This window comes from Colletotrichum orchidophilum, assembly GCF_001831195.1.
Source record: "Colletotrichum orchidophilum strain IMI 309357 chromosome Unknown Scaffold_8.1, whole genome shotgun sequence".
In the NCBI taxonomy this organism is placed as follows: Eukaryota; Fungi; Ascomycota; class Sordariomycetes; order Glomerellales; family Glomerellaceae; genus Colletotrichum; species Colletotrichum orchidophilum.
In genome coordinates, this window is record NW_019172964.1 from 316,644 (window position 1) to 343,540 (window position 26,897).

The 26,897-nt window shown below is 49.8% G+C and overlaps 11 protein-coding genes across 11 annotated transcripts; 3 read left to right on the forward strand and 8 right to left on the reverse strand.

Annotated features, from left to right (window-relative positions):
* Positions 1-240: 240 nt before the first annotated feature.
* On the reverse strand, positions 241-3,239 carry CORC01_01555 (uncharacterized protein; the record flags this gene model as incomplete). Its single annotated transcript, XM_022613209.1, has 6 exons — positions 241-1,600; positions 1,758-2,222; positions 2,296-2,302; positions 2,382-2,552; positions 2,613-2,722; positions 2,782-3,239. 6 exons carry the CDS (start codon positions 3,237-3,239, stop codon positions 241-243), a joined length of 2,571 nt encoding a protein of 856 aa, XP_022480308.1.
* A 1,332-nt stretch (positions 3,240-4,571) lies between these two features.
* CORC01_01556 (uncharacterized protein) lies at positions 4,572-6,995 on the forward strand (the record flags this gene model as incomplete). The annotated part of the gene is made up of 1 exon (XM_022613210.1): positions 4,572-6,995. One exon carries the CDS (start codon positions 4,572-4,574, stop codon positions 6,993-6,995), a length of 2,424 nt encoding a protein of 807 aa, XP_022480309.1.
* Positions 6,996-7,446: 451 nt separating this feature from the next.
* On the forward strand, positions 7,447-8,004 carry CORC01_01557 (uncharacterized protein; the record flags this gene model as incomplete). The annotated part of the gene is made up of 1 exon (XM_022613211.1): positions 7,447-8,004. One exon carries the CDS (start codon positions 7,447-7,449, stop codon positions 8,002-8,004), a length of 558 nt encoding a protein of 185 aa, XP_022480310.1.
* Positions 8,005-8,345: 341 nt separating this feature from the next.
* CORC01_01558 (uncharacterized protein) lies at positions 8,346-9,602 on the reverse strand (the record flags this gene model as incomplete). The annotated part of the gene is made up of 1 exon (XM_022613212.1): positions 8,346-9,602. The coding sequence occupies one exon, from the start codon at positions 9,600-9,602 to the stop codon at positions 8,346-8,348; it is 1,257 nt and encodes a 418-aa protein (XP_022480311.1).
* Positions 9,603-10,222: 620 nt separating this feature from the next.
* CORC01_01559 (alcohol dehydrogenase GroES-like domain-containing protein) lies at positions 10,223-11,422 on the reverse strand (the record flags this gene model as incomplete). Its single annotated transcript, XM_022613213.1, has 3 exons — positions 10,223-10,953; positions 11,013-11,157; positions 11,216-11,422. 3 exons carry the CDS (start codon positions 11,420-11,422, stop codon positions 10,223-10,225), a joined length of 1,083 nt encoding a protein of 360 aa, XP_022480312.1.
* A 1,114-nt stretch (positions 11,423-12,536) lies between these two features.
* Positions 12,537-13,258, reverse strand: CORC01_01560 (uncharacterized protein; the record flags this gene model as incomplete). Its single annotated transcript, XM_022613214.1, has 3 exons — positions 12,537-12,689; positions 12,747-13,157; positions 13,211-13,258. 3 exons carry the CDS (start codon positions 13,256-13,258, stop codon positions 12,537-12,539), a joined length of 612 nt encoding a protein of 203 aa, XP_022480313.1.
* A 1,184-nt stretch (positions 13,259-14,442) lies between these two features.
* CORC01_01561 (uncharacterized protein) lies at positions 14,443-14,994 on the reverse strand (the record flags this gene model as incomplete). The annotated part of the gene is made up of 1 exon (XM_022613215.1): positions 14,443-14,994. The coding sequence occupies one exon, from the start codon at positions 14,992-14,994 to the stop codon at positions 14,443-14,445; it is 552 nt and encodes a 183-aa protein (XP_022480314.1).
* Positions 14,995-15,130: 136 nt separating this feature from the next.
* CORC01_01562 (phytanoyl-CoA dioxygenase) lies at positions 15,131-15,958 on the reverse strand (the record flags this gene model as incomplete). The annotated part of the gene is made up of 1 exon (XM_022613216.1): positions 15,131-15,958. One exon carries the CDS (start codon positions 15,956-15,958, stop codon positions 15,131-15,133), a length of 828 nt encoding a protein of 275 aa, XP_022480315.1.
* Positions 15,959-17,215: 1,257 nt separating this feature from the next.
* On the reverse strand, positions 17,216-18,046 carry CORC01_01563 (uncharacterized protein; the record flags this gene model as incomplete). Its single annotated transcript, XM_022613217.1, has 3 exons — positions 17,216-17,380; positions 17,451-17,551; positions 17,629-18,046. 3 exons carry the CDS (start codon positions 18,044-18,046, stop codon positions 17,216-17,218), a joined length of 684 nt encoding a protein of 227 aa, XP_022480316.1.
* Positions 18,047-19,534: 1,488 nt separating this feature from the next.
* On the forward strand, positions 19,535-21,280 carry CORC01_01564 (uncharacterized protein; the record flags this gene model as incomplete). The annotated part of the gene is made up of 2 exons (XM_022613218.1): positions 19,535-19,629; positions 19,687-21,280. The coding sequence occupies 2 exons, from the start codon at positions 19,535-19,537 to the stop codon at positions 21,278-21,280; spliced, it is 1,689 nt and encodes a 562-aa protein (XP_022480317.1).
* A 2,013-nt stretch (positions 21,281-23,293) lies between these two features.
* On the reverse strand, positions 23,294-25,849 carry CORC01_01565 (uncharacterized protein; the record flags this gene model as incomplete). Its single annotated transcript, XM_022613219.1, has 3 exons — positions 23,294-23,314; positions 23,466-25,371; positions 25,431-25,849. The coding sequence occupies 3 exons, from the start codon at positions 25,847-25,849 to the stop codon at positions 23,294-23,296; spliced, it is 2,346 nt and encodes a 781-aa protein (XP_022480318.1).
* Positions 25,850-26,897: the final 1,048 nt, after the last annotated feature.

Here is a 26,897-nt window from a genome sequence, read left to right on the forward strand (position 1 = left end):
ATAGCATTGAAAGGTTGGATTCCGTAAATGCTGGCGCTGCACTGGCCACAAAAGTAAGGGTCAATAGGACGGAATAAGAGATCTGGCGTCTGGCAGTCCCTTTCGTGTCCATCTCCTCACGTTTTATTGGATTCCGAGAGATACCTATCTACGTCTCTCTTCAACGTGGCTGTAGAGCTACCTTTCCCTTTGTGATGCGTACATGTACTTATACGAGCAATATTCTTTGAACCTCAAGGTTTACCAAACTGAACCAGGCTTATCACCTTTCCCCAGAGGTTGCAAAAACTCGCCACCGACTTGAGCTATCTCTTCTCCAATGGTAATACTGAGGACAAGCGAAGAGTCTAGTCCAGAGCGCTTTTCGTAGTAGTCAGGAAAGAACCCCACACCCGGCTGCCATAATTCCACCTGGGGTACCTCTGGCGTGAGCGAAGACTGAGTTGTTCGAGATTCCCTGGTACTGGAGGGCGACTCCGAGAAAGAAGAAAACGACGACGTGCGCTCTCCCAGTCCATTGAGCAGGAGACTCGCAGCATTTTCGTGGCCACTCAAGCGAGCCCATTCGACGGGCGTTGTCCCGTCCATCCCGTCCTTGACGTCAATCGGAGCCCCGTTACTCAGCAAAACTCTGATCACATCTAGACTGCCCTGGCTCGCAGCGCTGTGGAGTGGCGCTACGCCGTTGAAGTCCTGCTTGGCTGGGTCAGCTCCCGCGATAATAAGGCGTTTGATGATCGTGACATGCTCCCTTATGGCTGCAGCATGTAGGGCGGTACCACCAAAGCGGCTTCCCGGAGCATTGATCATTTCCTTGGTTGCCGATTGGAGCAGAGACTCAACCACTTCATCTAGCCCTAGAGAGGAGGCGTAGTAGAGTGATGTAGCGTGTCTGGGATACACGTCCCACTTGAACGGGGCGTCCGCGTTGAAGACCTGCACCCAGGACATGAAGTTTTGCCGGGCAGCTTCCGAGAAGAATCTCATGGCCAGATCTTGGGTTTCTTCACTGTAGTCTGCGTTGCGAGCATGGTAGAACCAGTATTTGGTCGCATACTTGAGAAGCGGGAGTTGTTTCAGACGAGACAAGTAGTCCTTTTGAGTACCCGAGGGGCCACTAGACAGAGGCGATAGTAGTAGATAGGTGAGGCAATCTTGGGCTAGCTCCCGGTGACTCGGCTCTGCACGAAGTGAGAACTTTGCGGTCTCCGAACTTTTGGCGATCTCGGCTGAGACGAGATAATCTCGGACTGAGAGGTGAGAGAGCATCACATGACCATCCATTGAGACGGTGATGAGGCTTTTCCCAATCATCAAGATGTCTTGCGGACTTCGGAGACGTGATTCGTCATCAATGATGTCGTTCCCTTTCTCGATGGCGAGTGCTTCCCACAGCTCGTGCAGAGTGATGGGCACGGGAGAAAATGCAAGCCATGTCAGGGTTTTCTGAACCAGAGGTACGTCTGAAGGCGGCACTTTCATTAACAATCGGCTGTAAGTCTCATCTAAGCCATTTGGAAGCTTTTGGAGGGATCTTTTGATGTCGCGGATAGTTCTGCATTGACTCAGGGAGTCGAGCTGGCATGCTGCCCATTGGAATCTGATGGGGCCATTTAGCATAACGGAACTGGGCGCTTTCAATTAGAGCCATTTACACCCCACAAGACCTTGATAAGAGTGAAGATAAGATGCTTTCTCCCAACTCGGAAGACAGCCAACTGAGTTCGGCATCGGTTTGAAGCCGTGCTTCAACGTACCGCTGTATGTCCTCATCGGTATCTGAAAGATGCTCTGCCAAGGAGATGCGGCGAGCATTTTTGAATACCCTCTGAATTTGCACGTCGTTGCGGCTTGTTACAAAAATCTTAATCAGCGCTGTGGAATCCACTAGGTTGGCCAAGTGTTCCGCGAATGTTTTGCAATCCGAGACTTCATCAACGGCATCAACAAACAGGTGTATCCTCTTGGTTGCAGCAATGGACACAATGGTACCACTCAACAATTCGATGGTTGGAGGGTACCCATAGTTCTGATCCATGCTGGCTTTGTGTGCGCTTGACAAATCTTTGGGGATTTCTTCCAGTTGAGTGCACAACTGCGCCAGTATTGTCCCCAATACATTGGACAGGGTCTGCGTATCAGGGTCACGGAAGTCACAGTAGGCGAATGCGGAAAGAGAGTCCTCCTGGTTTAGTCCGGCGATCGAGTCGATGGCTTGGCCCCTGTCCTAAGCATCAGCTACTGGGCGCCATTATGCCAGAAACCTAAAGTGACGATCTGATACATGTAACTTACATCATCACTGTTTTCCCACAACCAGCTAATATTCCTTGTCAGATTTAAAGGCAAGGTAATTTTGAAGATATAGAAAATGTACTCACGGGGTCCAGTTAGCCACAACAATTTTTGTTCCCCTTTCATCCACGCCTGGAACTCTTGGCCAGCAAGTAGCCACTCCGAGGTACCATTCTGATGGGACTTTAGAGCTCTCTTATGAGCTTGACCCGGTCTCAGAGGAGAAAGCCAGTCAACAATAGCCTTCTGTTGTTCATCTGCAAACCGTCAGCATGCGTCGTCGGTTACTGATTTTCAGTTACTAAGTATTTTCATACCAAGGATTGCCGTGCTCAAATTGCTATCTATGCGCTCAAGTTGCTCTCGAGAGTCGTTCATCTTGTAGTCAAGCGAAATGGTCAGTCGTTCAACATTACGCAGCGTCACTCTAAGCCACGAGAATGTCAGGATAGGCTTCAAAGGATAGAATACGAATTCTGAACTGACGCATTGTGAGAAGTGATAGCTAGTTGCAAGCCTTCCTTGCAGCGCTGAAGGTTGGCAATAGACTTTTTCGTGTCGTTGAGCTTCAACTTCCAAGAAATCGAATTGAATAAGGCTTTCCTCTTCGATTCCAAGAGCTCGGCCACATGCTCGGGTTTGATATGAGCCTCGAGGGCCTGAAGTTCAGACAAGCATGTGGCCAGTGCAGGCTTGATCTTCTCGGAAAGTTCGAGTGAGGCATTGCCATATTCTGGCCCGGGAGAGTCAGCTGAATCTCCATGATCGAATACTGACTGGACAGCTTCAACCAGGTTCCGAACGTCACGGACTTCTTCAATGATCTGTATCAATTTCCAAGGAATCTTTTGCATCCCTGAGCGTACATCATAGCAGAAGGCAAGTATTGAAGACGCAACCTGCAACGAGGCCAGAACGCCCATGCTTATGCTCAAGGGATCCATTTGGAATGCACTGGGACTTTGATAGCCAGTCTCAGATGTTTGTGAACACAGTAGAAGGAAGGAACAATATCAATATCGCTGATGAATTCTTGATGTTTTGGGCGGAACTTTGCTGGTGATCGTGTGTCGATTCCACAGCACAAGTGTATGAGGGGATGACTACCATAGTGTCTCAAACCGAGGGACTCACCGGTGGGAGCCCAGCTGGAAGCCAATGTGGCTGTTCCTTTCCACATCAGCAGGCTGTGGTTGTTACACAACAGAGCCAGGAGACCTGTGGAGGAGGCTACGCACAGCCTCAATAGTGAGATGTCAGATGTAACGCCACCCGACAGGCTGCATGTCATCACAATGCCTGCAGGCTCGGTCACGCAAGAGAAGGTGGCCCATACCGAGCTCCAGGCGATTTTGCGGGCGAACTTGCACATCTTCGTTCCAAATTCTGTCAGCAACCACGACAAGGAATAATTGTGTTGGAATGCAATGTGACCGAGGGCTAAGGTACCAAGAAACCTAATTGTTAGCGATAAAAGTCTTGATTCTTTCCGTACACCTTCTCAGCCACTATCTCCTGTTAAATCTCATGTTCGTGATGTCCATGTAGTGAGGGATTTCAAAATCGACCAAAAGATTCCCGCAAGCACACATTTCTTTCAACGCTACCCTAACTTATATGTACATGTAATTAAGGAACAGGAAATGAAAATCAAGGGTGCTCAGATTGAAGCAGGCTGGCTTGGCTAGCTACACAAGATGATTTTGGAGGGTCAGGCTATCTACTCGGTGGCGCCCAGCTGCTTGGTCTGGAATTGGATCTTCTACTTTTCGATGTCTTCATTGGCTGAATGCTTCACATCGCAGACTGCGAGGTGCTGCACCCGCCACACCGGCTCCAAACCATTGGCCACTCCCTTACGTAGGAATCGGTAGGCTCTCTTCAGCTTTCTGCAAGCCTGCCACAGTTCTATACCTATAACGTTGCCTCCATGATGCGCCATCTTTTCGTATGTATCAGCCATACTTCCACAGTTGGTTGGGAGCCACAACGCAAGTTGGCCAGCACGCAGTGTAAAATGGTCAGACCCTTCAAGACTTATATCAAGGGCGGTGCCTCGTGTTGCTAAGCCCTCTGGTCCACTCAAATGCTTGATCCACTTCAGACATTTAATTGCTCGTCTGCAGCATTCCATCGGCCACTCAAACTTCGCCCTTTGCCGCAATCAGCCTATGCCTTTGTGCAGTCTGCGCCACTTGTTCTGGTTTCTTTGTCTGAGAGGTATCAGACTGTTCACGTACATGTATATATTCCATTCACTTCGAACCTTTTGAGAAATGTCGTCCCACGAGCGATTCGCATCGCCAGAGCTTATATCTGAACCCGGCTCATTATCAAACGGCGCAACCCTGCCAAACAATATCGACACCATGGTCAACGGTCCAGCTAGACGCCTCCCGAATGGCACTACAACGCCCCAAAAGCGAGCAAGAGGTTTTGAGACAGTAGATCCAACCCCGCCTACTTCCGCAAAAAGACACCAAACGGGAATACTTGACGGTCCGCATACTCGCAAAGACCCATTGACCAAGGGGCAAGTGTTGCAGAGAGCCGCCAACTTGTACGACAAGCAATATGTTTACAAAGACTGTCCTATATGTCAGGGAGAGATTCGACTTCTGCTACTTCAACCAAGCGAAAACCGATTCGCCGACATCGTTGTCGAACTGAGATCCTTCTCCATCCAAGAGATAATGGACAACCCCGACGAGTTCAAGTTCACAGCTCTGTCGTATAATTGGGGAAGAGAGGAAGAAAGCAAAATCGTCCTCATAGATACGTGTAACGACAAGGACCTGGTACCCGTGCCGTCCATGAATGAGTTTGCAGAAGTTGTGACTCACTTCAATCGAAAATTGAAGCGACTAAGCGTCAAACCAAACTTGTATGCCTTTTTGCAAGAATTTCGACAGCAACACAAACCCGTAGCCCTTTGGGTGGATCGCATATGTATCAACCAGGAGGACAACAAGGAAAAGCAAGATCAAGTCGCAATCATGGGTCAGATCTACTCCACCGCAGCCAACGTCGCCATTTGGCTAGGACCAGCAGATGAGGATGGCAAGACTGACAGAGCAATGGACTTCATCAGTTTCGTACTCCAAGACGAAACTGGTGAGAAGTTCAAAGCCAAGTATGCGACGAATTGGTCTGAGCTCCTGTACTTGATGCGGCGTCGATGGTTCTCCCGTCGATGGATCATCCAAGAATTGGCTCTGGCAAAAAGTGCTGAAGTCCGATGCGGCTCAAAGAAGAGGAATTGGAGAGACTTTTCAGACGCAGTCAGCATCTTTGCGCTCCAATTTGATAGCATTCTCAGGGAGATCAAGCGGGATCAAAAACTGGAGAGGTCTTTAGAAGGGATCAAAGACATGAAACCACTTGGTGCCCGGATTTTGGTCGACGTTCTTTCCAACACATTTCAACGACAGGTTGACGGAGATATATATGCTCCCCGACAAGGACTCGAGAGTCTGATCTCGTCTCTTTCTACTTTCGAAACCTCTGACCCTCGAGATACCATCTACACGCTTCTCAACCTAGCCAAAGAGACTTGCACACTGCCATCGAGTAACAGTATGCGGAAACGTCGACTGAGCAAGCAAGAGAAGAACCTTCCCCCGGAGCCTGATTACAGCCTCGATTTGCTTCAAGTCTACACTAACTTCGTGAAGTGGTGCATAGAGGAGAGCGATTCCCTGGACATCCTCTGTCGCCACTGGGCCCTGCCTGAGCTCAAGCAGAAGCTGGATGAGCATTACCCCAGACTAGTGGAATTGCCATCGTGGATCAAAACGGTACAAGAATCTGCATATGGTTCTCAAAACGAAGGTTTTGGTGGACGAAGAACAGGGGACAGTTTCGTCGGTGTGCCAGGAGCGCGTTGCTACAATGCTTCCAACGGACTTTCGCCTAAAATTTGTTTCGGCAGAGACATGAAGCTTCCCAAGCCGATTGAGGATATCTCAGCACAGAAAGCTGTCGAGGGGAATGAGCAATTCGAGTTCATCACGTCGTCTCAACAGCGACCATTAGCGGGCCAAATGAACAGAAATCTCCTCACGAGACGGAGAAACTCTGACAATAGCCTTACACTTATTGTCAGGGGACTGTGCATTGGAATCGTCTCGGAGTCCTATCCAATGCATGAAGGTATCATTCCGAGGCAGGTTCTGAGGAGCTTAGGGCATGACCAGAAAACAGAGTTGCAGAGCGTTTCGGAGACTGTTTGGAGAACTCTGGTAGCAGACCGTGATGCAGACGGAAAGGCACCACCAGCTTGGTATCACAGAGCTTGCATGACCTGTCTTGTTTCCGATACTAACGCCGGGAACATTGACACAAATGCAATTCTTCAGCAAGACGAAGCCGCAACGAATCTCAAGGCAGATTATATGAAGAGAGTGCAGGCGGTTTGTTGGAATAGGAGGTACATAGAATGCAAAGATGAGAACGGTGCGGATCGAAAATTGGTAGGCATAGCTCCTCAGGATTCCAAAGTCGACGACTTTGTTTGCATCCTATTCGGATGCTCTGTCCCTTGCATTCTCCGCCCTTTCTGGAACGATAGAGGCCGTGGATCTGATCCTGCCTACTACGAGCTGGTGGGAGAGGCGTTTTTGTTGGGACAGATGGATGGCGAAGCACTTGATGGCTTATCTGAGGAGGAGCTTGCAGGAGTTGAATTCCGTTTGATGTAGAGCGCAGCATATATTCAATCGCAATATTTTTGCAGTTTATTTTCACATCGACCCAGAAACCGATTACTAACAAAACCGGTCTTAGCGACTTTGGGATCAGAATTAGCTCCGTCCTAGCTATTTCTGGTGCAAAGGCTCGACGACGCCCGGAAGTTCGGCTCATGATGTAATAGTCTTCTGAGAGTCAAACATGTCACCACACAGACCCGCCGAAGCATACCACATCCGTCACACCACCACGACCCCTCCTCCACGGACATCCGCAAGATAAAACACCCTGCCCGGCTCCTACTTCTCTGCCAGTCGTTACGTCGGAAATTTCATAAGTGAACATTCTAGACTTTTTCTAGCTCGCCATCCTACGGCATCCTACGGCATCCTACGGACTACGAGATCCCTTCCACGAACTATTACATCCTCACATCAACGTCATCTCTCCCACACGCGAGTCATGTTTCTCTCCAACAGAGCGCCTGAAAAGGCTCTTCCGCGCTTCCAGACGAACACGCCGCTGGATTCAACATTTGACAAAGACATTCGGGACACTCATCTTATATACGATTATGATGCTGAAGACGCAGAGGGCAACCCGGAGAAGTGGCGGTACGAAATGTGGTTCTTCTCCGAGGACCGTATCGTCTACGCCATTCATGGTGGGCCCATGAACGGCCGCATAAATTACCAGACGGCGACTTATCAATGCATCCGGCCCGGCGAACTGTGGCAGGTGAATTGGTTGGAGGAGACGGGGACGGTCTGCTCGCTGGTGTACGACATCCCGAAGCAAAAGATTTCAACCCTTATTTCTTTCTCGAGGGGCCACTGGGAGAACCCCAAGGCGGCGCACGGCGACAAGCGCAATCCGGGAGATTTCGCGAGATGGAGAGTCCTCTCGAGATTTGGTAACCAGACAGATCGGTTCATGTTATCTGAGCAAGCGGATATTGTCGAAAATTTCAAGGGCAGAGGCGATCTCGTACCGATTGAGGAGCATGCGAAAACCTTTTAAGTCTTTTTGCTACGGGCATTGCCTTTTTTTTCTCTTTTTTTTTCATTCGTGACTTGTACAAGAGGGGGCAGGAGTCAAATCAAAGATCAATAAAGGCTGTTACTTTTCGGCGAATGATTGTCAATGAAAACGAATCTTCAAACAGTAGCGTCTTAATTCCATCATTCCACATACCCTGTGCCTAGGTTGATGCAGTTTGAACTGACTATCGGCGGCCCTGCAGTTGTGAGAGCGTTTGAAAAGATTGCCTCTATCACAGTCCACCTACCATATGCTAGCAAATTGTAGACTTTGAGAGAGATAATCATGTAGTCTTACTGGGCGATACAGTAGACAGCAAATTACTCTAGTCGGTATACCCACGCCCTTCTGGGCGATAAAGTCCCTTGAACAATTTCTTCCCATGCTTTCTCGATCCCATTTGTGCCCCCAACACCACTTCCCCAAATCAGTTCAAGGTCCTCGACAATTCCTTCCTCAAGAGACCTGCGGAACGTTGACTCAGCGCCTTCGAAGTATTTTCCTGCACCCTCTATGGCTATCCCGGCATCTACAACACCCGTCGTGTTGAGTTGAATGAGTCCCCACTTCTTCCACATCGCCGCTGACTTGAGAGCTTGCTCTGGTGTCTGCAGTTTTGGCTCGCCTCCGACTAGTATGTTAGTGAAGACCGTCGACTCTGGAAGTATCGATCTGATGGCCTCGTGAAACTCCTCCATCACTTTCGGAGGGCCACCAAAGTCAGCTACAACCACACGTTTTGGTTTCAGTCTGACGATCCAGTCAATGGTGTCGTTCGATGTGAGGCTGTCGTAGTTGACCGTCTTGACCTCGAATGCTGCGTTAGGTCCAGGAGTCAAGGACTCTGGCGCAGATGTAGCTTGGAGCAGAGCCAACGGCCCACTGCCTGAGGTTCTGTCCCTGGCTAGGTTCCACGAAAAAGATCTGCCCGTCCGGCTCGAAGCAGAGAGATTAACCACCACAGCCGAGCTCAGATCCGCGTCTTTACCGGTCCATTCCCCGGCTCCCTCGCCAAGAGGATGGACCGGCTTGAAATCGGTAGCGAAGGTGAAGCGGTTCATCACATAGCCTGCATTCCAGATGGGAGATACATTGGCAAACCACGCCCTGTACTCTTCCGGCTGAGCAGACTCCTCGACGAGGTTATAGCGGTTGTAAATGCTCCCGAGTCCTTGCCTGTGTTCGCTGACCTCGCAAAAATGGCCTTTGGGTTCACTTGGAACGAGAGACAAGTCGACAGGATGAGAGGAGGTGGGCCAGTAGCCGAACAGCAGACTTCTGGCAGGGATGGCCTCGATGTTCGACTCGACCACCCGTGCAAAGCCCCACGCCGGAACGATGCCCCAGTCGGTCCGGTCGCTGTACGGAGCGGGCGCATCCAGTGGAACGGGCCAAGTGTTCCACCATTGCAACCTATCGCCCAGTTTTGCATACGAAAGATTGTTGCTCGTAATTCCAATGAGCGATGTGCGGACACGGATAGAAGAGAGACCTAGCTGCGGCAGCGGCAGGTCGATTGCAACGGTCTCATGCTTGGAGAGGTCATGCTTGGAAATAACGTGAATCTCGGACACCATTTTGGCTAATACTTGCTGGGCTGAACGATGTAGGGCAATTCTGTGACAGGTCGTTGAATACCCTGCGTATGTGTTTGAGGCAAGAAAGTCCCAGGACGATAAATGACCGAAGGAATTGACGTGGATATATCACAGATGCGGTCAAAATCTACCTATCTTGGCATTGTCTCACATCAGCCTGCGGGCGGCTTCTTTGGGAGGCCCAGCAGTTTGCCAAAGTCATCACCCCACCCAACCATTACCTCGGGTCTAGACTCACTCACGCGAAATGGCATGTCAGCATCAGCCGAATCTCTCCTACCAACCCTTTGATCACTGGGACAGTGGACCGAGTCATCCGACAGGAGGCAGCAAAATTGCCATGCCAAAGGATCCTGATTGAGTCATCAGCAAGCCGCGTAGGGAATCGGTGAGCGGGGTAAGTCAGCAAAACGCGACACGCGTGGGCCTTTTTTCCACACCATCTTTTGCTACATCCAAATTGTTGAGATGATCGATGAGGATGGAAGTCTTCGGGTTTCCAATGAGGCCCTGGCTATGGACAGTTTTTCTTAGGTTGCAGAATGCGTATCCGCCTCAAGCGCCTGTCGTTATCTTCTATCTTGTACGTCGAAACAGATTCAAGCAGTCCCAAACGCCTTCTGGTGCCCGACCAAAGTGAAGCGATAATGAACCTTGTTCGCCTTCACTCTCTCAACGGCCTCTTTACACCCTGCCTCGGAAATGTCAATCGTCTCAACCCAAGGTGAGATTCCCTTCTCGGCCGCCAACTTCAACAAGGCATTCATCTCCTGATTGTTGCCAATATGGCTACCAGTCATCTTGGCAGAATTGCTGGCGAAAAGGGCTGCGGGGAACTGGGGCAGAGGCTTATCGGGCAGACCGACCATGTGGAATTGTCCACCAACCTTGAGCGTAGACAGGTAAGTCTGGAGGTCAAACTCGTTGGTCATGTCGGAGCAGTTGAGCATGAAATCGAACTTGAAGGCATAAGGCTTAGCCCAGTCCTTCTTGTTGGTGTCAATGACTTCCTTGGCTCCGAGCTTCTTGCAATCTTCGGCCTTGTCCGGCGAGTGGGTAACGGCATACACTTCCGCTCCGAGTGCCTTGGCCCACTGAAGACCGAGATGGCCGAGGCCGCCGATACCCACGATGGCGACAACGGAACCCGGGCCGACACCACCTCGCACCAGGGGTGAGTATGTGGTGAGACCGGCGCACATCAGTGGGCCAGCATTCTCCGACTTTATAGCATCGGGTATCTTGAACGTGAAGTACTCGTGCGCGCGAATGTGACTAGCAAAGCCACCATGTGCTTGGCTCCCATCTTCATACTTGGCGTTGTACGTGTCTGGCCGTCAACGTCAGTATTGCTCTCAACATCAGCGTCAAGAGAAAAGCAAAACTTACCAACCAAATGAGGGCAGTAGTTTTCATTCTGGTTCTTGCACTGCTCGCACTTGAGGCATGCCCAGACCTGAGCACCCACACCAACTCTATCGCCCACCTTAATCTCCTTGACGTTCTTCCCCACCGCAACCGCCTTACCGACAACCTTGATGGCCATTAACTTCATGCCCAGAGACCAAAATCGAGGGGGGAATAAGACATACCTCGTGGCCAACGCACAGGGGACCCTCGTATTCACCCCAGCCGCCAGTGATAGTGTGGACGTCAGATCCGCAGACACCGCAGCACTCAATCTGCACATCGATGTCGTGATCTTCAAACGGTTTTGGTGTCAGAATTTCTTTGGTGAACTTGTTCCATGAGCTAGGACCTGCGGTACAGAAGCCGCTAAACTTTTCGGGATAACTCATTTTGACGGGTGGTTCCAATTTGTGTGATAAGATTGACTGTTTCTGATTCCAGACACTCGATTAATGCTCAGATTTGATGCACATTTGCTCCTGATTTGCACTCTACTTCTACATATATACTCACTGCGACAACTGATGACGCTCGGATTGCCTCAAGCTCCCCCGCCTCACAGCTCTGACCGCTGTAGCCGACGTAGCCAAAAGGCAGTTGGACCTCATAATTCCAATTGCTTACTGTCTAGGGAGGGTGCATGTATGAATGACGTCTATGAAATTCCCACTGGCTTCTCGGTAGGCGCCGAAGTGGCCGCGCTAAGGCAGGAGATAAGTCTCCGGATTTGACAACCGGTGGCGCTGATAGCGAGCTAGCACCCCCTTTTGGCTCCCTTGGGCGAATCGCTTGCCGGGTTGGGAGAGATGCACGCTATGCTAGTAGCCTCATGACGACAGTCTTTTTTCACCAACCTGCCCCAGCAGCTTGAAATCTGCCGTGCAACAAATACTCCTGGGCCTGGAACACCAGTGCTACCGATCTAAAGTCAAATGCCGATTCAAAGGATGGCAAAAGTCCCGGGTTTGAGTCCCATCGGAGTCGACAGATATGGAAGAGGTTCTGCTAGAGCACTCATGGGAGATAACGCCGACATCTTGGCAAAGAAAAAGCCATTCTACTTATTGATGTGACTTTTCCGCGGAGCAACAATAGACTTGTTGCCTAGGAAATATTTGCTCACCCGTGCTGATCGAGGTACATGACAGTATCCAAGTTTATGGTCGCCAGAACTGTGAGGTTGATGCATGCTAGTAGATAACGGTCTAAGGAGCACAACGATATTGCCTCTCGGATTTTCCATTAGGTACACAAAGCTGAATAACACATTATCTTCAAGAAAATAAAAATTTATACATCACGTAGATCAATTTAAAATCCCAAAGTTAGTGGAATGACTAGACATTGTTATTAAATGCCTGAAGACGAAGTTTCTAAGCTACCTTAGAAATGCTAATATACATCACGACTGATGATGTATTCATTTGACCTAATACCAAGTCTTGTTCTGCTATCGCTGGATTGCCAAGCCTCACGTGGTCCCTGTATAGACATCTCGGAAACCTAGCAGTCGGAGCGGCCGACAACGACACTCCAATCATCCTTATGCCACGTTTGACCATCAATCCATTCACCATTGGTCTGACAACCTTGAACAATGCGGTCGGCGCCGTCAGCAATCTCACCAAAAGAGCCGAGCTCGCGAGGTGTGTTTGCCTGTGGAAAGTTAGCTCCAGCATGAACTTTGGAAGAAGCTGTTTCTGAAGGACTTACATGGTTACACCACCAAATGGCAGACTTCCAACTGCAGCTCACGCGAGCGCAGGTGCTGGGTCCAGGAGGCTGGTAGGGCTTTCCCTTGACACCTCTGAGGTACTTTGCGCCCTTGACGATGATGCTCTGATCGGCCATTGCATTGGTGGTGTTGCACGCAAATGGGGCGTTGGAAAAGTCGTTAAGCTTATGAATGACGGGCAAAGGAAGTTCGGAGTCGAGACCAAAATCTTTCTCGTAATCGGGGTTGATGCCGCGAAGCTCCCCAAGGACCTGCTCGACAGTGCCGGCAAGAATCAACTTCTCACCTTCAGGGGTGGCCTGGACCTCCCACTGAGAGATGACGATGTCGAAGCCATCGATAGGTGCCTGAAGCTCTGAGACTTGGTTTTGACTACGGAGAGCAGAAATCTGCGTCTAGTCAGTACGTGGGCGTCTGAAAAGGAAGGAAGGGGGTATCCTACGCTGACTGTGAACAGGGCGGTGAGGATGATGAAGCTGCTGGAATGCATGTTGGAGAGCTTTATTGTTGATGATGTTAGAAGAGGATCGTTATTGCAGTGATGTTAGGATTGCTTCGATGGTTTTGGGTGGCATGTGTTTTCTAAGAAAGCAAATGAGCTTAGTTGTCTGCTTCCTTTTACATAAGTATTGGTCTCTGAGGAGTCTTGAGTGAATTTGCGTTGAAATAAGGGCAAGGGATGCTTTATACCTCATTTAGACCATCTTTGTGTGATTCAGTAAGATGCGGCTGTCATGTTGCTAGCATCAACGAGATAGGAGGATCATATTCATCTATCGGAATCTAGCATCTAAACCCATAGATCTTGTAAAACTTTGAGTGCTTCAACCCCAAAAAATTGCATTGCCAGGGAGACAGAGGCTTACGACTGCGGTTCGTCCACTGGTTTAATCATTAGGGAAGCACAATGCGTAACGTGATGGCGAACTGTGGCTTACGAAGTGGTATCAAGGTAGGTAGCGAGGTGTACACGAAGGTGACACACGTTTATGAAGCAAGAGGCCACAATAGGGTATTCTATTGGGTTCTGTGACTTGATAACCAGATGTCTTCCGTTCTAGAAGCCATATATGTTCGACAAGTTTACTTTGGAGGAGCACAATGTCGGCTAGATTAGTCAATGATCCCAAGGTCATTGCGCCAATGCGGCATCTTTTCTTCCCTCGTCACGTCGCACACTGTTCCTAGCTGTTATCGATCGTGAAACGTTACACACACGAGGCGCTATCCCACAAGTTTATCACCAAGCAGATGCATTTCGTGGCACCCAGGCTGACAGATGCCTCCATCTAGAGAAGCGGTTCCTATTTCCTTTCTGCGTTTACATGTGAGCATAAGAAGCTCCGGCCTTCTTTGTCTTATGAGACGGACCTGCTTCCAGGGTGAGTTCCTGTTCCGGCGCTATCTTCTGCGTCCATCGGGGCGTTTAGATCCGCCATGTCGATAATCAGACTGCCAGCACGAGTAGTTTTATCGCCATCTTGCCATTCAACTGCAAGCAAGTATATCTTGTGCATAGCAGGTCTCTTCAACTTGTAGACACCAAGCACGAAGCACCCCCACAGCTAGTAGATATGGCTCAAGGAAGCCCTGGTTGTCCTTCATCGGCATGTTCGGGAGTCCGACAAGATTGAAGACCGGCAGAGTCCCTTTTTTCCAATAACTTCAAAATGACTACTGTATGATAGCCTTCAACGGTTCGACATCGAATGTGAGATTTCTAGTCGTAAAGTGTTGAATAGGGCGGAAGAAATGGTGCATTCGGCGCGCTACTGCTTCATCTGCTACCCGTTTCCTATCGAGATCCCGAGATTCTCCACTTGAATAATTGTGTCCTGGTTGGCCCATGAGGTGATTCAAAACAAAATATCCGTTCCTCCAATGAGACCATTGAACCCCACATCGATCGTGCATGTACTCGATCTTGCCCAGCACCTCCATCCAACTTGCCTTCTGGCACCCGAAGAACGCTTGATGCTCACTGAAGATGATCCGCCGACGAGAAAGCAAGCCTTCTTGGAAGGTCAATCCTCTTGTCCACCATTTAGATTCCAACTCCAGATAGCAGGCTGGATGAGGCCCGGTATATATGACTGCGATGTCGTCAGGATGGAGGACATATTCCTCGAGACATGTCGTCAGGCTGACTCCAGGAAGCCTATATGTTTCGTCTTCACCCGCTGCGGCCACAATTGTAAGCTCAGCGTTGCTGTATATCAAGTCCATTTGTTGAATTTGATCTTCTCTCTCAACATAACCTTGCCAGCTCAAGTCATATTGAATTAGAATCAATAATCCAGACAAAACAATGCAGTTAGTTACATGTACCTACTAACGGGAAACTTGTCATAATTCTATGGTGTCAACCGGCCGCAGCTGTCTCACTAACCTTCTTCTTCTCGTCAGGGTATTGCACCGACAGATATCTCAGATCGCCCGTCATGCCAATGTTTCCCACAGGGTTGAGGCCGAGCCACTCCTTGAGCTCCTCGCTGCAAGTGTCCTGGACTTCTTTTGGCAGCTTGGCGGTCCAGTTGACCTGCTGGCGCATGAAGGGGGCAGTGTAATAGCCAAACAGCAGGGCGCGGTCCTGATCCTTAGTGACATTGCTACCCGAGGTGTGCCACACACGACCGTCCATGACAATGATGTCGCCAGCTTCACCCTCAAAGGGCACCAGCATGTCTGGCGCGTTCTCGGGCACCTCTTTGCGGTACACCCACTTGTTGGACCCAGGGATGTACTGCGTCGCGCCGTTCTCCTTGTTGACGTCTGTCAGACACCAGATGACGTTAAGCGCCCAGACGTTCTGCCACGGGTCGGGAAAGACAATGCTCTGGTCCGAATGCAGAGCCATGCTCTGCGATCCAGGCCTGGCAATGTTGGCGGTGAAGTTGCTGATGAGGAAGTTCTCACCCAGCACCGCTTTGACCATAGAGATGGCAGTTGTGTGTGAGATGAGCTCCCGGAAGATCTTGTCGAGCTCTAGCAAGTAAAATACGCGCACATTGCTGGGATTAGGGTCGAGAAACGACAGATATGTGTCTTCTCCACGGGCCTCAGCAGCTGCCTTGACCTTCCATAGTCGGTCAAGAACAATGGCGGCCTCTTCTTTTGTGAGTACCGAGGGGACGCGGGCCCATCCGTGTTCTCTCAGGTGAGTCTTGGCCTCTTCAAGGTCGAATGCCATGTTGATTTGTGGTGTAGGTTCGCGTATGCCAGGAATGTACTGCTTGAACGGGTCTCTTCGAGAGCCCAAAAAGAATGTCTCAGTCTAATGAAAAAAGTATGAAATGGAGAAACAGCGATGCAAGGTTGGAAAGTTTTGCAAAAATAACCCAAAGATAAGACAGCAAACGCATGAAACCAAGGGGCAAAGGGACCAGCCCAATACTTATTATTGCCGGGTCTCATTCCCCAAAGCAGGCTCCGCCTCTGTGCATACTACCCTCACGTTGCTGCAGCTGACCGTGAGTGACGAATCGTCCCTACCCAGTTGCACTGGTATGCTTTATACATGATCGGCGTCTCGTTGGACCTGAAGCAGGGTACACGGGGGAGCCCAGTCGCAAGCTAGATAAGCAAACCGCGTCAGACAAATAGTCCAAGAAGTAGACGTATAACAACTTTTACGGCAATCACGGCAATTCTTGAGTGGGGTTCAAGCCAGGTAAGTGCGAATTGACAATCCACATGTAGACCGTCATGCAACTATGCCGACACGGAGAATGATAACCGCAATCTAGAATACCCATGGTGGGGTTGATGATAAGTCACGCGGACCTAAGTCGGTTCTTACTCTTGCAACCTCATACTTCAAAATCGAGTACTGATAACTATTTAGATGGACTGGCAATATCCGGGTGTCTTTGAGACAAGATTATGAGGTCGCAAATGCGTTGACACCTCTACAAATTCCTATTCAGAGAGATGAACGAGCCTACGAGGCTTCTCCCTCACTTTTCCCGGTCTGGGATCAAGCTGACTTGTGCCGTAGGTGTTAGCCCCCATGAAATTTGATAGACAATATACAGATCTCAAAAGTTCATTCATCACATCCACTTCATGACGCATTGGTAATTGAGGATGCCGACAATTTGAGATCCATCAATGATTGGGCGAGGTTAGGTCATCGTCGACGGCAGCATGTAACTAACGACGGACACTGTGGCTGCCTGTAACATACTCAGATGCAAGTTGGAAGAGACCGGACAAGTCCGGGAACAGCCTTGACTTGAGTTTCTCATGTAAATGAAGAGTCCTACCGAGGAAGACGCCGCGTTTCCGCGGCTCTTAGATCGTTTATGAGACCTCTCCGGACAATGATTCATCATTTTTCTACTTGCCGAATTTCCCCCCGATTCTAGCAACTCCGTCTTTCCTCCTTGAATATAGTCTGCGCGGGTGTATTATATGATGAGCATGATGAATCCGTGAAGCTTTAACTTCACTGGTCTCTCTTCAAGACACTGGTCTTGGGTCGGCGCATCCACCAATAAGTCTGTTTACGACGGGTAGCGAATTCGTCGGGAACGGGACACACGTAATGAGGGCCGTCAAAGCCCTCTGATGCGTACAGTTTTCTCCCTCGATCCGAGCCTTCAACCACCGCCTACTCCACTACATTAGCCTCGAAGTCTCTGTAACACGGGGCAATAGACGTCGGCAAAGCCTCAACTCACGTCGACACCCATTTCATCAGCGATAGCAAGGCCCGCTTTCACCAGCAGCCTCCCGGCACCTTGGCCTTGGTGATCAGGATCGCACATCAACATATCAAGCGCTGTAGCATGCGTTAGCGAATCAACGTTTAGTATGGAAGGAGGTGAGGTCAATGAGACGTGGAGTGCTTCAACGTACCAACTAATCTCGCGCCAGTTTCCTCAATAGCTCTCTGTCTCGGCGCAAAGAATCCATGAAACAGAGCTTGTGCAAACCTCTTGTCCTCCTGGTTCTCCCAGTAGTCACCATCGAGCTCCGGCTGCGGAGGGATGGGTCCGCCCTTGTAAATGTTCCATTTCGCAGCCGCGATAATCTTTCCGGTGTCCGTGTCGGTGCACTTGAGGAAGGTGCCGTAAGAGTCCCCTTGGAATATTGCGAGCATGCGCTCGCTGCCTACCTTGCGGCCTCTGGGGCTATTATGTGCTGGGAAGACAGCGTCAACGTATTCATGGTCGTTGGCAAAGGCTAAGGAGACTATTTCGAAGACGCGGGGGATGTCTTTCTCGGTGCAGCGTTCGACTTTGAGTGGCATCTTTGGGTCGTGTCTAGTCTCCATAAGGTGTGCGCTCTCGATCTTATGACCAATACAACGAACGGCGTCGATTTGTCAAAGTCGCTGTGATCGGATTGACCTAGAGCCTTAGGTGGGTATTGGTTTGGTTCCGCGCTGGAGTGCGGGGCAAGAGGTGCTCACGAGCTTTTTGAGATCGCTTGACATCATTCTGAGTTCGCTCGTCTCAAACGGGTGGCTTGCAGAACAAAGTAGACCAAGCTCCACATGCCCGCCTTTTCTCCAGTCTCGTTCGCCATTTGGATTTGGCATCTCCATGAAGAGCATGCAGAAAGTGCGGGACGCACCTTCGACTTTCCGTGTGGATCCATTGGGCGGCTCCATCTCGGCTCCGTGAATTGGGCTCAAGAGAGCCCTGAGGCGCTTCGACGTATCGCTCTCACAGCGCTCATTATCAATGACTCTCAATGAGATGGGTTCCAACGCTGTGTGATCTACGGATGGATCTGATGGAAAGGCAGGTTAAGAGGGGTATGGAATCGAAATGAAGATGCCAAGAACGAATGAACCGTTTACAGTGAGCATGCTGCGCCGTCCTAGTTGTCGATGCTGCCGTTTGTCCATTGCCATCTTCAATTTTTCTTTAGGTGCAATGCACATAGGTTCGCAATCAAATAGCCAGAATTCATACAACTGGGTCGGAAGACTCTCAACTAATTCATGCCTCATCCTTGTGCTCTTCATTGCATGTGTTGATGAGTAAGAAAATGCCAGGAGACATCCGATGTCGTGAACTCATCCGACCCGCCAAAGACAATGATTTATGCAATCCTCCTTTTAAGATTGGAAGACTCTGCGGCAGCCACCACATTCTTCTAATGGGAAGATTCATTCCCCATAAGTGTTGAATCCTTTGTGGCTGAGCGAATGTCAGATACGGCGTCGAATCGCATGATTGGCTAGTAAGACTCACATGTGCTGTTCTGGGCATCCCTTAGTCGCTTTGAGTCTAGATCACCCGGATGACAGCAGATGTTTTCATGTTGCATTGCGACCGAGGGCAGTCGTAAGCCTCCTCTTAAAAGTGCCCGTCCTTTGAGTTTGTTGACTCGACAATACCGGCCAAGCAAGAAATACTAGAGCCCCCTGTCCTGGGTGAGATTGTGAGACAGGGGGGCTGGTTGTCCTGCGAAGGATTCTGCCCTACAGCGCTAGTCAACCGAACCCTTGACCATAGCCGGGACTTCGGAGTGATATCTAGCAGGCAGTGGGATTTGGGGTTCGTTTTAAACGGGTTGTCCCCCAGAAAAGCTTGCTCCGGTTTTGATCTTACATGTTTGTCGAAATACACGCTTTGCATATGCAACCACAGTCCTCTGCATCCGGTTTCAATTCAATGTCGTCGAGTCCAGACCCGGCCAACCCAGGGCTTGCCCCGCTGCCGACTTTGAATCGTGGGAATAAGAGGTACGCCGTATATATGTGCCAATGTAGCTTCGTTCGAGTCTAACCTCAGAGCCCAGAATTCCAGGGATGTCTCCTCAGATGGCTACCTTTTCTCTAGGGAAGCGACCACGTGGTAAACGAAGTTGCACAGGCAAAGTCCGGTCGGGTTGCATTACGTGCAAGTAAGTTTGCCAGAGCCACGGCTCGGCTCGTAGTCGATCCTGACCTTGAATTTCCAGGCGGCGACATATCAAGTGCGACGAAACTCGCCCTTACTGTCTGAAATGCACCAAGTCGCCTCGAGGGCCAGGCATATGCGAGGGCTACCAACCCGGAAAGAAGCAACCAGATCGTCACGCTCAACCACGCCTGATTACCTCCAAGGAAACTTGGCGGATCTGGCCTGCCGCTGTCCTTAGGGAACCCGGCTACGAGTCCGCTTTCTTCAGTAATCCTCAGGAGAAAGTCTACTTTGACTTTTGGCAGCATCTAGTGGCCAACATCTATCTTTTCCCCAGCGACATCATGATCCGCGTTGTCCCACAGCTTGCGCGTCGCGAGCCAGCCATCAAGCACGCCGCTCTCGCCATGGCCGGGATGGCCCGCGCGCTCGTTCCGTCGCTCATCAGGCGGTCCAGGAAGCAGCTCCATGCCAACGGGCCGCACTACGAATTTGCTCTACAGCAATACGGCCGCGCGATCAAGCTTGTGCGTAGTTCCCAGCCGTCAAGTGAGAACATGCTCTGGGCTATCGTCTGCTGCGTTCTCTTCGTCACGTTCGAGTGTCTCCACGGTGATCGCGACGCGGCGCTATCGCATGTGGATCATGCCTACAAAATGATGGAAACGTACTTCAATCAGCGTTCCCTGCTCGAGGACGGTCCCGTGACGGACTCTATCCGCGCAGTGTGTGACGATGCTGCGTGGGTGTTCCAGGGGCTGACGATGCAGGCCTGGTCACACAATGTGTTGCACTCTAAGGACGCTTCGCAAATCAGCTGGTGTTGTCGTGGCAGCAAGCGCGCTTACGCTGTGGACGAGATGCCCACTGTGTTTGCAGACGTCCACATGGCGCGGCGTTGGTGGAGAGTCGTGCAGCATTACACGTGTCATAGATGTCCCATCTACACAGAGATGTTTGTTGATGGACTTTCGAAGGAGATGCTTGTGGGCAGCTATGTGCGGCCGGCTCAATTTCCGAATCACCTGGATGAGCTGGCCGCTGTGCTCCCCGACTTCCTTGGCCATCTACGACGTTGGCAGAATGCCTTCCAAGGGATCTACGACGACCTGCGGGCGAATCAAACCCAAAACTACAAGGCATATGTGGACGCCTGCAACTTGCACATACAATATCTCACTCTTTGGACCGATGTCTCAAGTCTAAGCTACGAAGACATCAAAATGACCATCATGCTGACGCCATCATTCCGCCAGATGGTTCATCTTAGCCGCATCGTCCTCGCAGCGCAGCAAAACTGCGGCGGATGCACAGAGACCTTCAGCATGGACAACGGTCCCACTCTACCGCTCTTGATCGTCGCGTGCCGATGCCGCGAGGACAGCGTGAGACGAGAGGCTACAGAGTTGCTGGGCAGATACCACCGTCGCGATGGATTATGGGATAGCAGAGCTTTCCACAGCGTCGCGCTGAAGAACGTGGCGATCGAGACGGAGAACACTACCGACGGAGGCGATGGTGAGCAGTGGTCACGCATGTCGCGACGTGAGGTGCACTTCAGCCGCGAAGGAGATGTGACCGGCAGGACGTTCAGATGGCAGCCAGATGTGGAGTGGAAGCGTGTTGAAGAATCTTTGTCAATGGTTTATTAACCCTCAGTTTCCTCATGACAACGTAACTGTTGGCGAGGCTGATTTATTCCTGTACCGAGACTGCCACGTAGTCTGCAAAGCCCAAACTCTCAATGCTTTGTTTGTCAGCAAGACTGGTGAACTATCTAAAGCCATCGCGTTGAGGTTTCTCATCCCTTGACAAGATTCGTCTACCATCATTAACACATCTATTTATCCCATCTACCAGCTTCGAAAATCGCTGGACCCAAGACTCCGCTCTTCGTCTCTTCTCCTGGTGTACCTCCATGTCCTTTTATGTAAATTGCCGGCCCTCCGCTATGTCCAGAACTTCCAAGACCAATCCTCTCACCTCCTATGTAATGAGAGTTTGATCAGAACTATTGCGGCTTGTCCAAATTTCCATGGAGTACTCCTTCCTTCAACTTGAAAGTCTTTCCTTCGACTTTAATGATGTACCTCAGTTGGAGTGTATGGCGCTTGAAGATTTCTTCTCGTTCAGTAGACGATTCCTCTAGGTTTCTATGGTGTATATTATGCGAGCTAATTGGGATATAATATCCATCACCTTCAATTCCATCTGCTCAGCAACTTCGCGTATGGAAGCGTCACAAATAGTAGGATCTGTCGCATCTACTTTTCTTCTAGGCGTCTTGAAGACGTTTGAATAAATAGTTTCTCATCTGTGTTAAGTTTGAGAACTAGGACAGTAAAGCTTGAAGTGAAGTAAAATTAAGATTCATGACGCGCGCGATATGGATAAAAATCTGCTAATTTCGGTGAAGCAAGATAAAATGTCATTGGTGGCGATTTATCGAAACGCCGAGGAGTATCGAGTGGTGATTAGGCGAAGATGAAGAAATTAAGTGGAGTGAAGGGATTAGAGTGAAATGTAAGCAGGACACAAGGCAGCTATGTACGACGGCACATGGTTTTTGCTTCAGTCAGCCAGTCTGCTGCTTTTGCAACCCGACTACTAAAGTAGCATCAAACTATTTGACTAGGACTCTGTCAAGGTGCATCAATCTATTTGGGAATTTGCTATTCTCCTCAATGTGGCTGGGAACGCGATAGATTCGCTCCTCATATATGAAAATTTCAATTAAAAAGATACAGAGCTATGGAATTTAAACTTCTTGCTAGTTTGTATTCATTGCTTTATGGACGATCTAGAGCTTTCATTCAGCCGTCGTGGCGGCCCAGGGGGTGGCGGCCCGATGGGGTTCGATCCTTGATTCCGGTAAACCAAATCCCGAAGCTCGACGCCATCTGCTTCAAAAAGGACTGGTAGGCACTCTCCCAGGAACAGATAACTACCCTCTTCTCTGTTTTCTGTCTTCAGGCGTCTGAGTTTGGATAAGATGAATGAAGAAACAAGATATCTGTCAGGAGCCCTATACAACTGGCTTTCTCCTGGCCACCAAAAAGATATTGTATCCTTCTCGCAGTAGAGCCAAATATTAGGATCAGCACCGTGAAGTAGGAATAGCTTGATGAAAGATCCCCAAGGCATGGATCTATACATCCTTGAGCAGGAAAAAATGATCCAAACTTGCCAGCAAGTAAGGCTAGCCCCCGAAAAACTTCTCAATAGAGATGCTCCATTGGGATCTGCCCCTGCTTTGAAACACTGGGATATAAAATCGCAAGCCCTCTTCTTATATGATGGTTTATCAAAATATTCTTTGAAAATCCAGGTCAACTGTGGCAAACAGACGTCCAGAAGCACGTTTTCATAATTTTCCCGTTTTCTTTGACGTCCAAGTTGGTAGAACCCACCATCCAAGCTGGGCGGCGTTGAGACTACCAAAAGATCAACGAAAACAGCAATGTTAAGACTCCCTATAATCTCCAATGCGTAGATCAACTCTGAATCATCAAATCGGCCATCAAATGCATCAGCCCCAACGCTTGTATTTGGGTTCTGAGTTTCCAGAGTACGGATTAATTCTTTAATGGAAGTCGATCGACGAATCTCGGCCGTCTCTTCAATACTTCGACAGTATTGGTATAGAAAATCCTTGATATTGGAGCCTAAGCTTCTCTTAACGAAGCCTATGCAAGGGCGGAATATTTTCAAAGATGCCAGGAAAGCCTGGAGGCGGAAATCAGCTGGGTTGAAGGACTGAGCGTTGGTTACAAGGAGACTTTTGATGTGTGGCTGGTACAAATACTCAACCACAGACCGATGTGCAAATCTAATCACCTGACTGGACGGATGCTCATGATTCATCCTATGAGAGTCTTGGTAAAACGCATGGGTGTGCAGGAATATATCATCAGCCTCGTCGATGATCTCGAGATTGCCTTCCCGATGAATTCGGGCGGTGCCGTTCTTGAGGCAGCTCTCAATGTCGCTAATCAATTTCGCGCTGATTTCGCGCTCCTCCTCTTGAAGTGATTCGATTTGTTTGGGGTAACCCATAAACTCGAACCTGCACACGCCCCTCATCAATCGTGGTCGAGGATCCGAATCATTGGAGTGTACCTCAAGAAGACCCATACACCGTTGATAAACCGACCGCCTGGCCCTATCTTGTCTGTAAACGCTTGCTCCTTTGTCGAGGGCTGCAATTGGAGATTTCAAGGCAAAGTTGGGGTCTTTCTCGTAATCGTTCAAGAACCAAGTTTCCGTAAGCCGCAAGGGCCGTGGGGAATATTCGGTCTCCGCTGCAAGTAGAATCATTCGCATGGCCCTCATTCTATCCACTTTGTAGGAATCGGTCCCATTCAAAATGGAGCCAAGTATTGACGCGTAGAGTTGTTCAAGACCCGCGGGCAAATCGTCGAGTCTTGCCTCAAGGTCTTCTAGTCGCTCCCCGGAAAGAAGGCCCCCTTGAAGGCCGCTCAAGGTAATTTTGACCCAAAGAAACACGCCTTCGGCTTTATCTCTGATGATGTCAATGAGATCCAGAACTTTTGGCTGTGTCAAAGCCAAAGACTTGAACTCTTCATTGTCAGATAATACGCTGTTGACGTACGCCTCAATGTCTCGTCTCGTGATGTCCTGGAGGCGAATTCCGGGGCAATTGATCAGCCTCTGTCGGAAAACCTCCCATTCTCGGCTTGAGACACACAATTTCATATTCCCCGAGCTTTTCTCTATCCAATTGCGAAGCATCTTCGTCATCTTGTCATGGTCTCCATCAAACTCATCCAGGCCGTCAATGAAAATTGCAACCTTGTGTGAGGAAAAGAACTCTGTTTGTTGCAGAAGACTGGCAAAGGCCGACTCAATCTCGGAATTTTGAAAGTTGAATATCTTCCCTTGCTTGGCCATCTCCCACTGCTTTGGTAGTACGGATTCAAGAAGGGCGGGTGCCTGTTCCATGATCGAGTATAGCAGAGCCCGACGTAGTCCGTCCAATGACTTTTGAGCCGTAGTTCCGAGCTTCCAGAAGAAGAAGTTCGCCGAGATAAGTGTCTTTTCTCCGGCCCAGTCGTGGAGGTAGTCTGCCGTGGCCGGGCTTTGACAGAGGTATTTCATTAGTGTGGATTTGCCAGCTCCAGGTTTGCCAGAGATGTGATAAATGCCGCCACCATGGGCTAACCAATCTATCAGACCTTGTCGAGCTAGAAGTTCTTCCTCTGTTCGCTCCAAGGACACCTGTGATTCATCGTCGGATTCCTCGTCGGATTCTTCATCAGACCTTGCATCAAATCCTCCGCCGGGGTCCGAACGTGCCAGATCATGGCCAGACTCGTGGTCATCGTTGTTTTGAGGAGACTCAATGTCCGCTTGAGAATCAGCGTTCGATCCATCGCTGTAGCTCAGTTCAGACCCATCGGTTGAATTGAAATCATTACTTGACGGTGTTTCCGAGCCCAGGAGCCAGGAATATGTCTTTTCGTGGGCGGGTTCAACCTCGTCGAACCTCTTCGTCATGTCGCCAACATAAAGTTTCTCCAAAATCAAGCGCTGCGCAGTGCGTTCGACGGCCTCTTTCGAGCGGGATAGGATTTGGTGAGCACTCTCCACCAAACCGGGCACATTTTTCCACAATTCTACTTTTGATTGCAGTTCTTTGATGTTTTCGCCCAGACGCTGCACTTCAGTTGTGTTGATGTATCCCAGGGCAGAAATCTCATCGAGACGGCGGCTCAGTTCCGATCTAAGAGAGATGTTAGCGGGCCTAATTGCTACCTTGTGATCTAGCCCAGACAGCCTTACCTAGTCAACTGGGTGAGTTGCAAATGGATCCTGGACCTGCAATCATCCAAGTCCCTCTGAAGTGTTTCCTTTTCATCCTTCTTTCGGAAATCTTTGACCATTTTTGATAAAATGTGGCGCTTCTTGGTTGACTTCAGCCCAGCCAACAGGGTCATCAGCTGCACCGTGCGATTCTTGTACTCCTCTACAAGATCCAGCAGCTGAGCCTCATTTCCGTCCCTCGCAGCACCAACGTGCCTTGTGTTGAGACCCGTGACGTGTTCCTCGACGAGTCTGACGCGACGCTCCAGGTCGGCATTGTCTTTGAATGTAGCGGATCCGGACCGCTCGATCTCTCTCGCCACCCCAACGTTCTCGGCTGCGAAGTCGATGAACGTTATGATGGCGCTGACGAGGCCGATGATCTCAAGAGGTGTCATGTTTGTGAACGGGGCATCGCAATGGAAACAAAATGGGAAAGATGCCACCACGTCCCAGGAATTGAGGACAAGAAGCTACGTCGACGGCCTGGGAGACCAGGCGCACGTGTGAATAGCTCGTCGCGGGACCGCTATGATGATGCAGCCGCAATGAGGGGTTTCTGGGAAAGCCAGGGACGGGATGGGGAGAAGATAAGAGAAACTCGAAGAGAGCCTGCTGTCAGCCCCCGCGATTCTGCCTGCCGCAAATGCCTTGGCTGAGCCAATGATGGAGACTGCGTTTGCGGCGAGGTTGATGCAAGGTGCTATTTTGGGTCTAGATCTGACCAATCGCAGCTTCCATACCGAAAGTGAGGCAGACTCTCAGGAGACGCCAATGACGAGAGGAAACGAGTAGGGCTTCATTGCACTGCCAATTCCGTCATCTGATACCACCAGTCGCGTTGATACTTGGTACCATCATGGTCGATATTTATGCTTTTCCTATTGGAGCCCTGAGACGACTGTAGGAAGAATGTGAAGGTACCTCCGTATGGTTATTATAAGTCAATAGCGTGGAAGCTACTGGCGTTAAAGGCATCGTTTTGGGTGCAACATTAAGGTACATGTATGTAAAGGCGCCCAGAAACATATCAGATTATCCGCCTTGTACCTATAGCGGTCGAAATTGCAACGTAATAACGCTTAATTTAGGTGTCTTTAACTCAAAATACTTGAGTATGGTTTGGAGCTCGTTAGGACTGTTCTTTGATAAGTCCAAGTTTGTATTAGATCCCCACTGTTGGTGATATGTATGAGTCTGGGAGGTGCGTGACAAGATATGACTCGTTTATGCTGTCTTCATGACCGGTGTCGATTCTTCGCGACTGTTTATAAAACACTTTGCAGAATAGAAGTCATCATGACGGGCAGGGAAATCGTCATTCCAAAGCCTGATTGGATTCCCCTCCGGATCACTAACTGAGTAGGTAAGTAGACACATGCAGTCAATCAACAATCTCTCTATAGACCTACACTGCCCATGTGTATCAACCATGAGCTTTTCAGT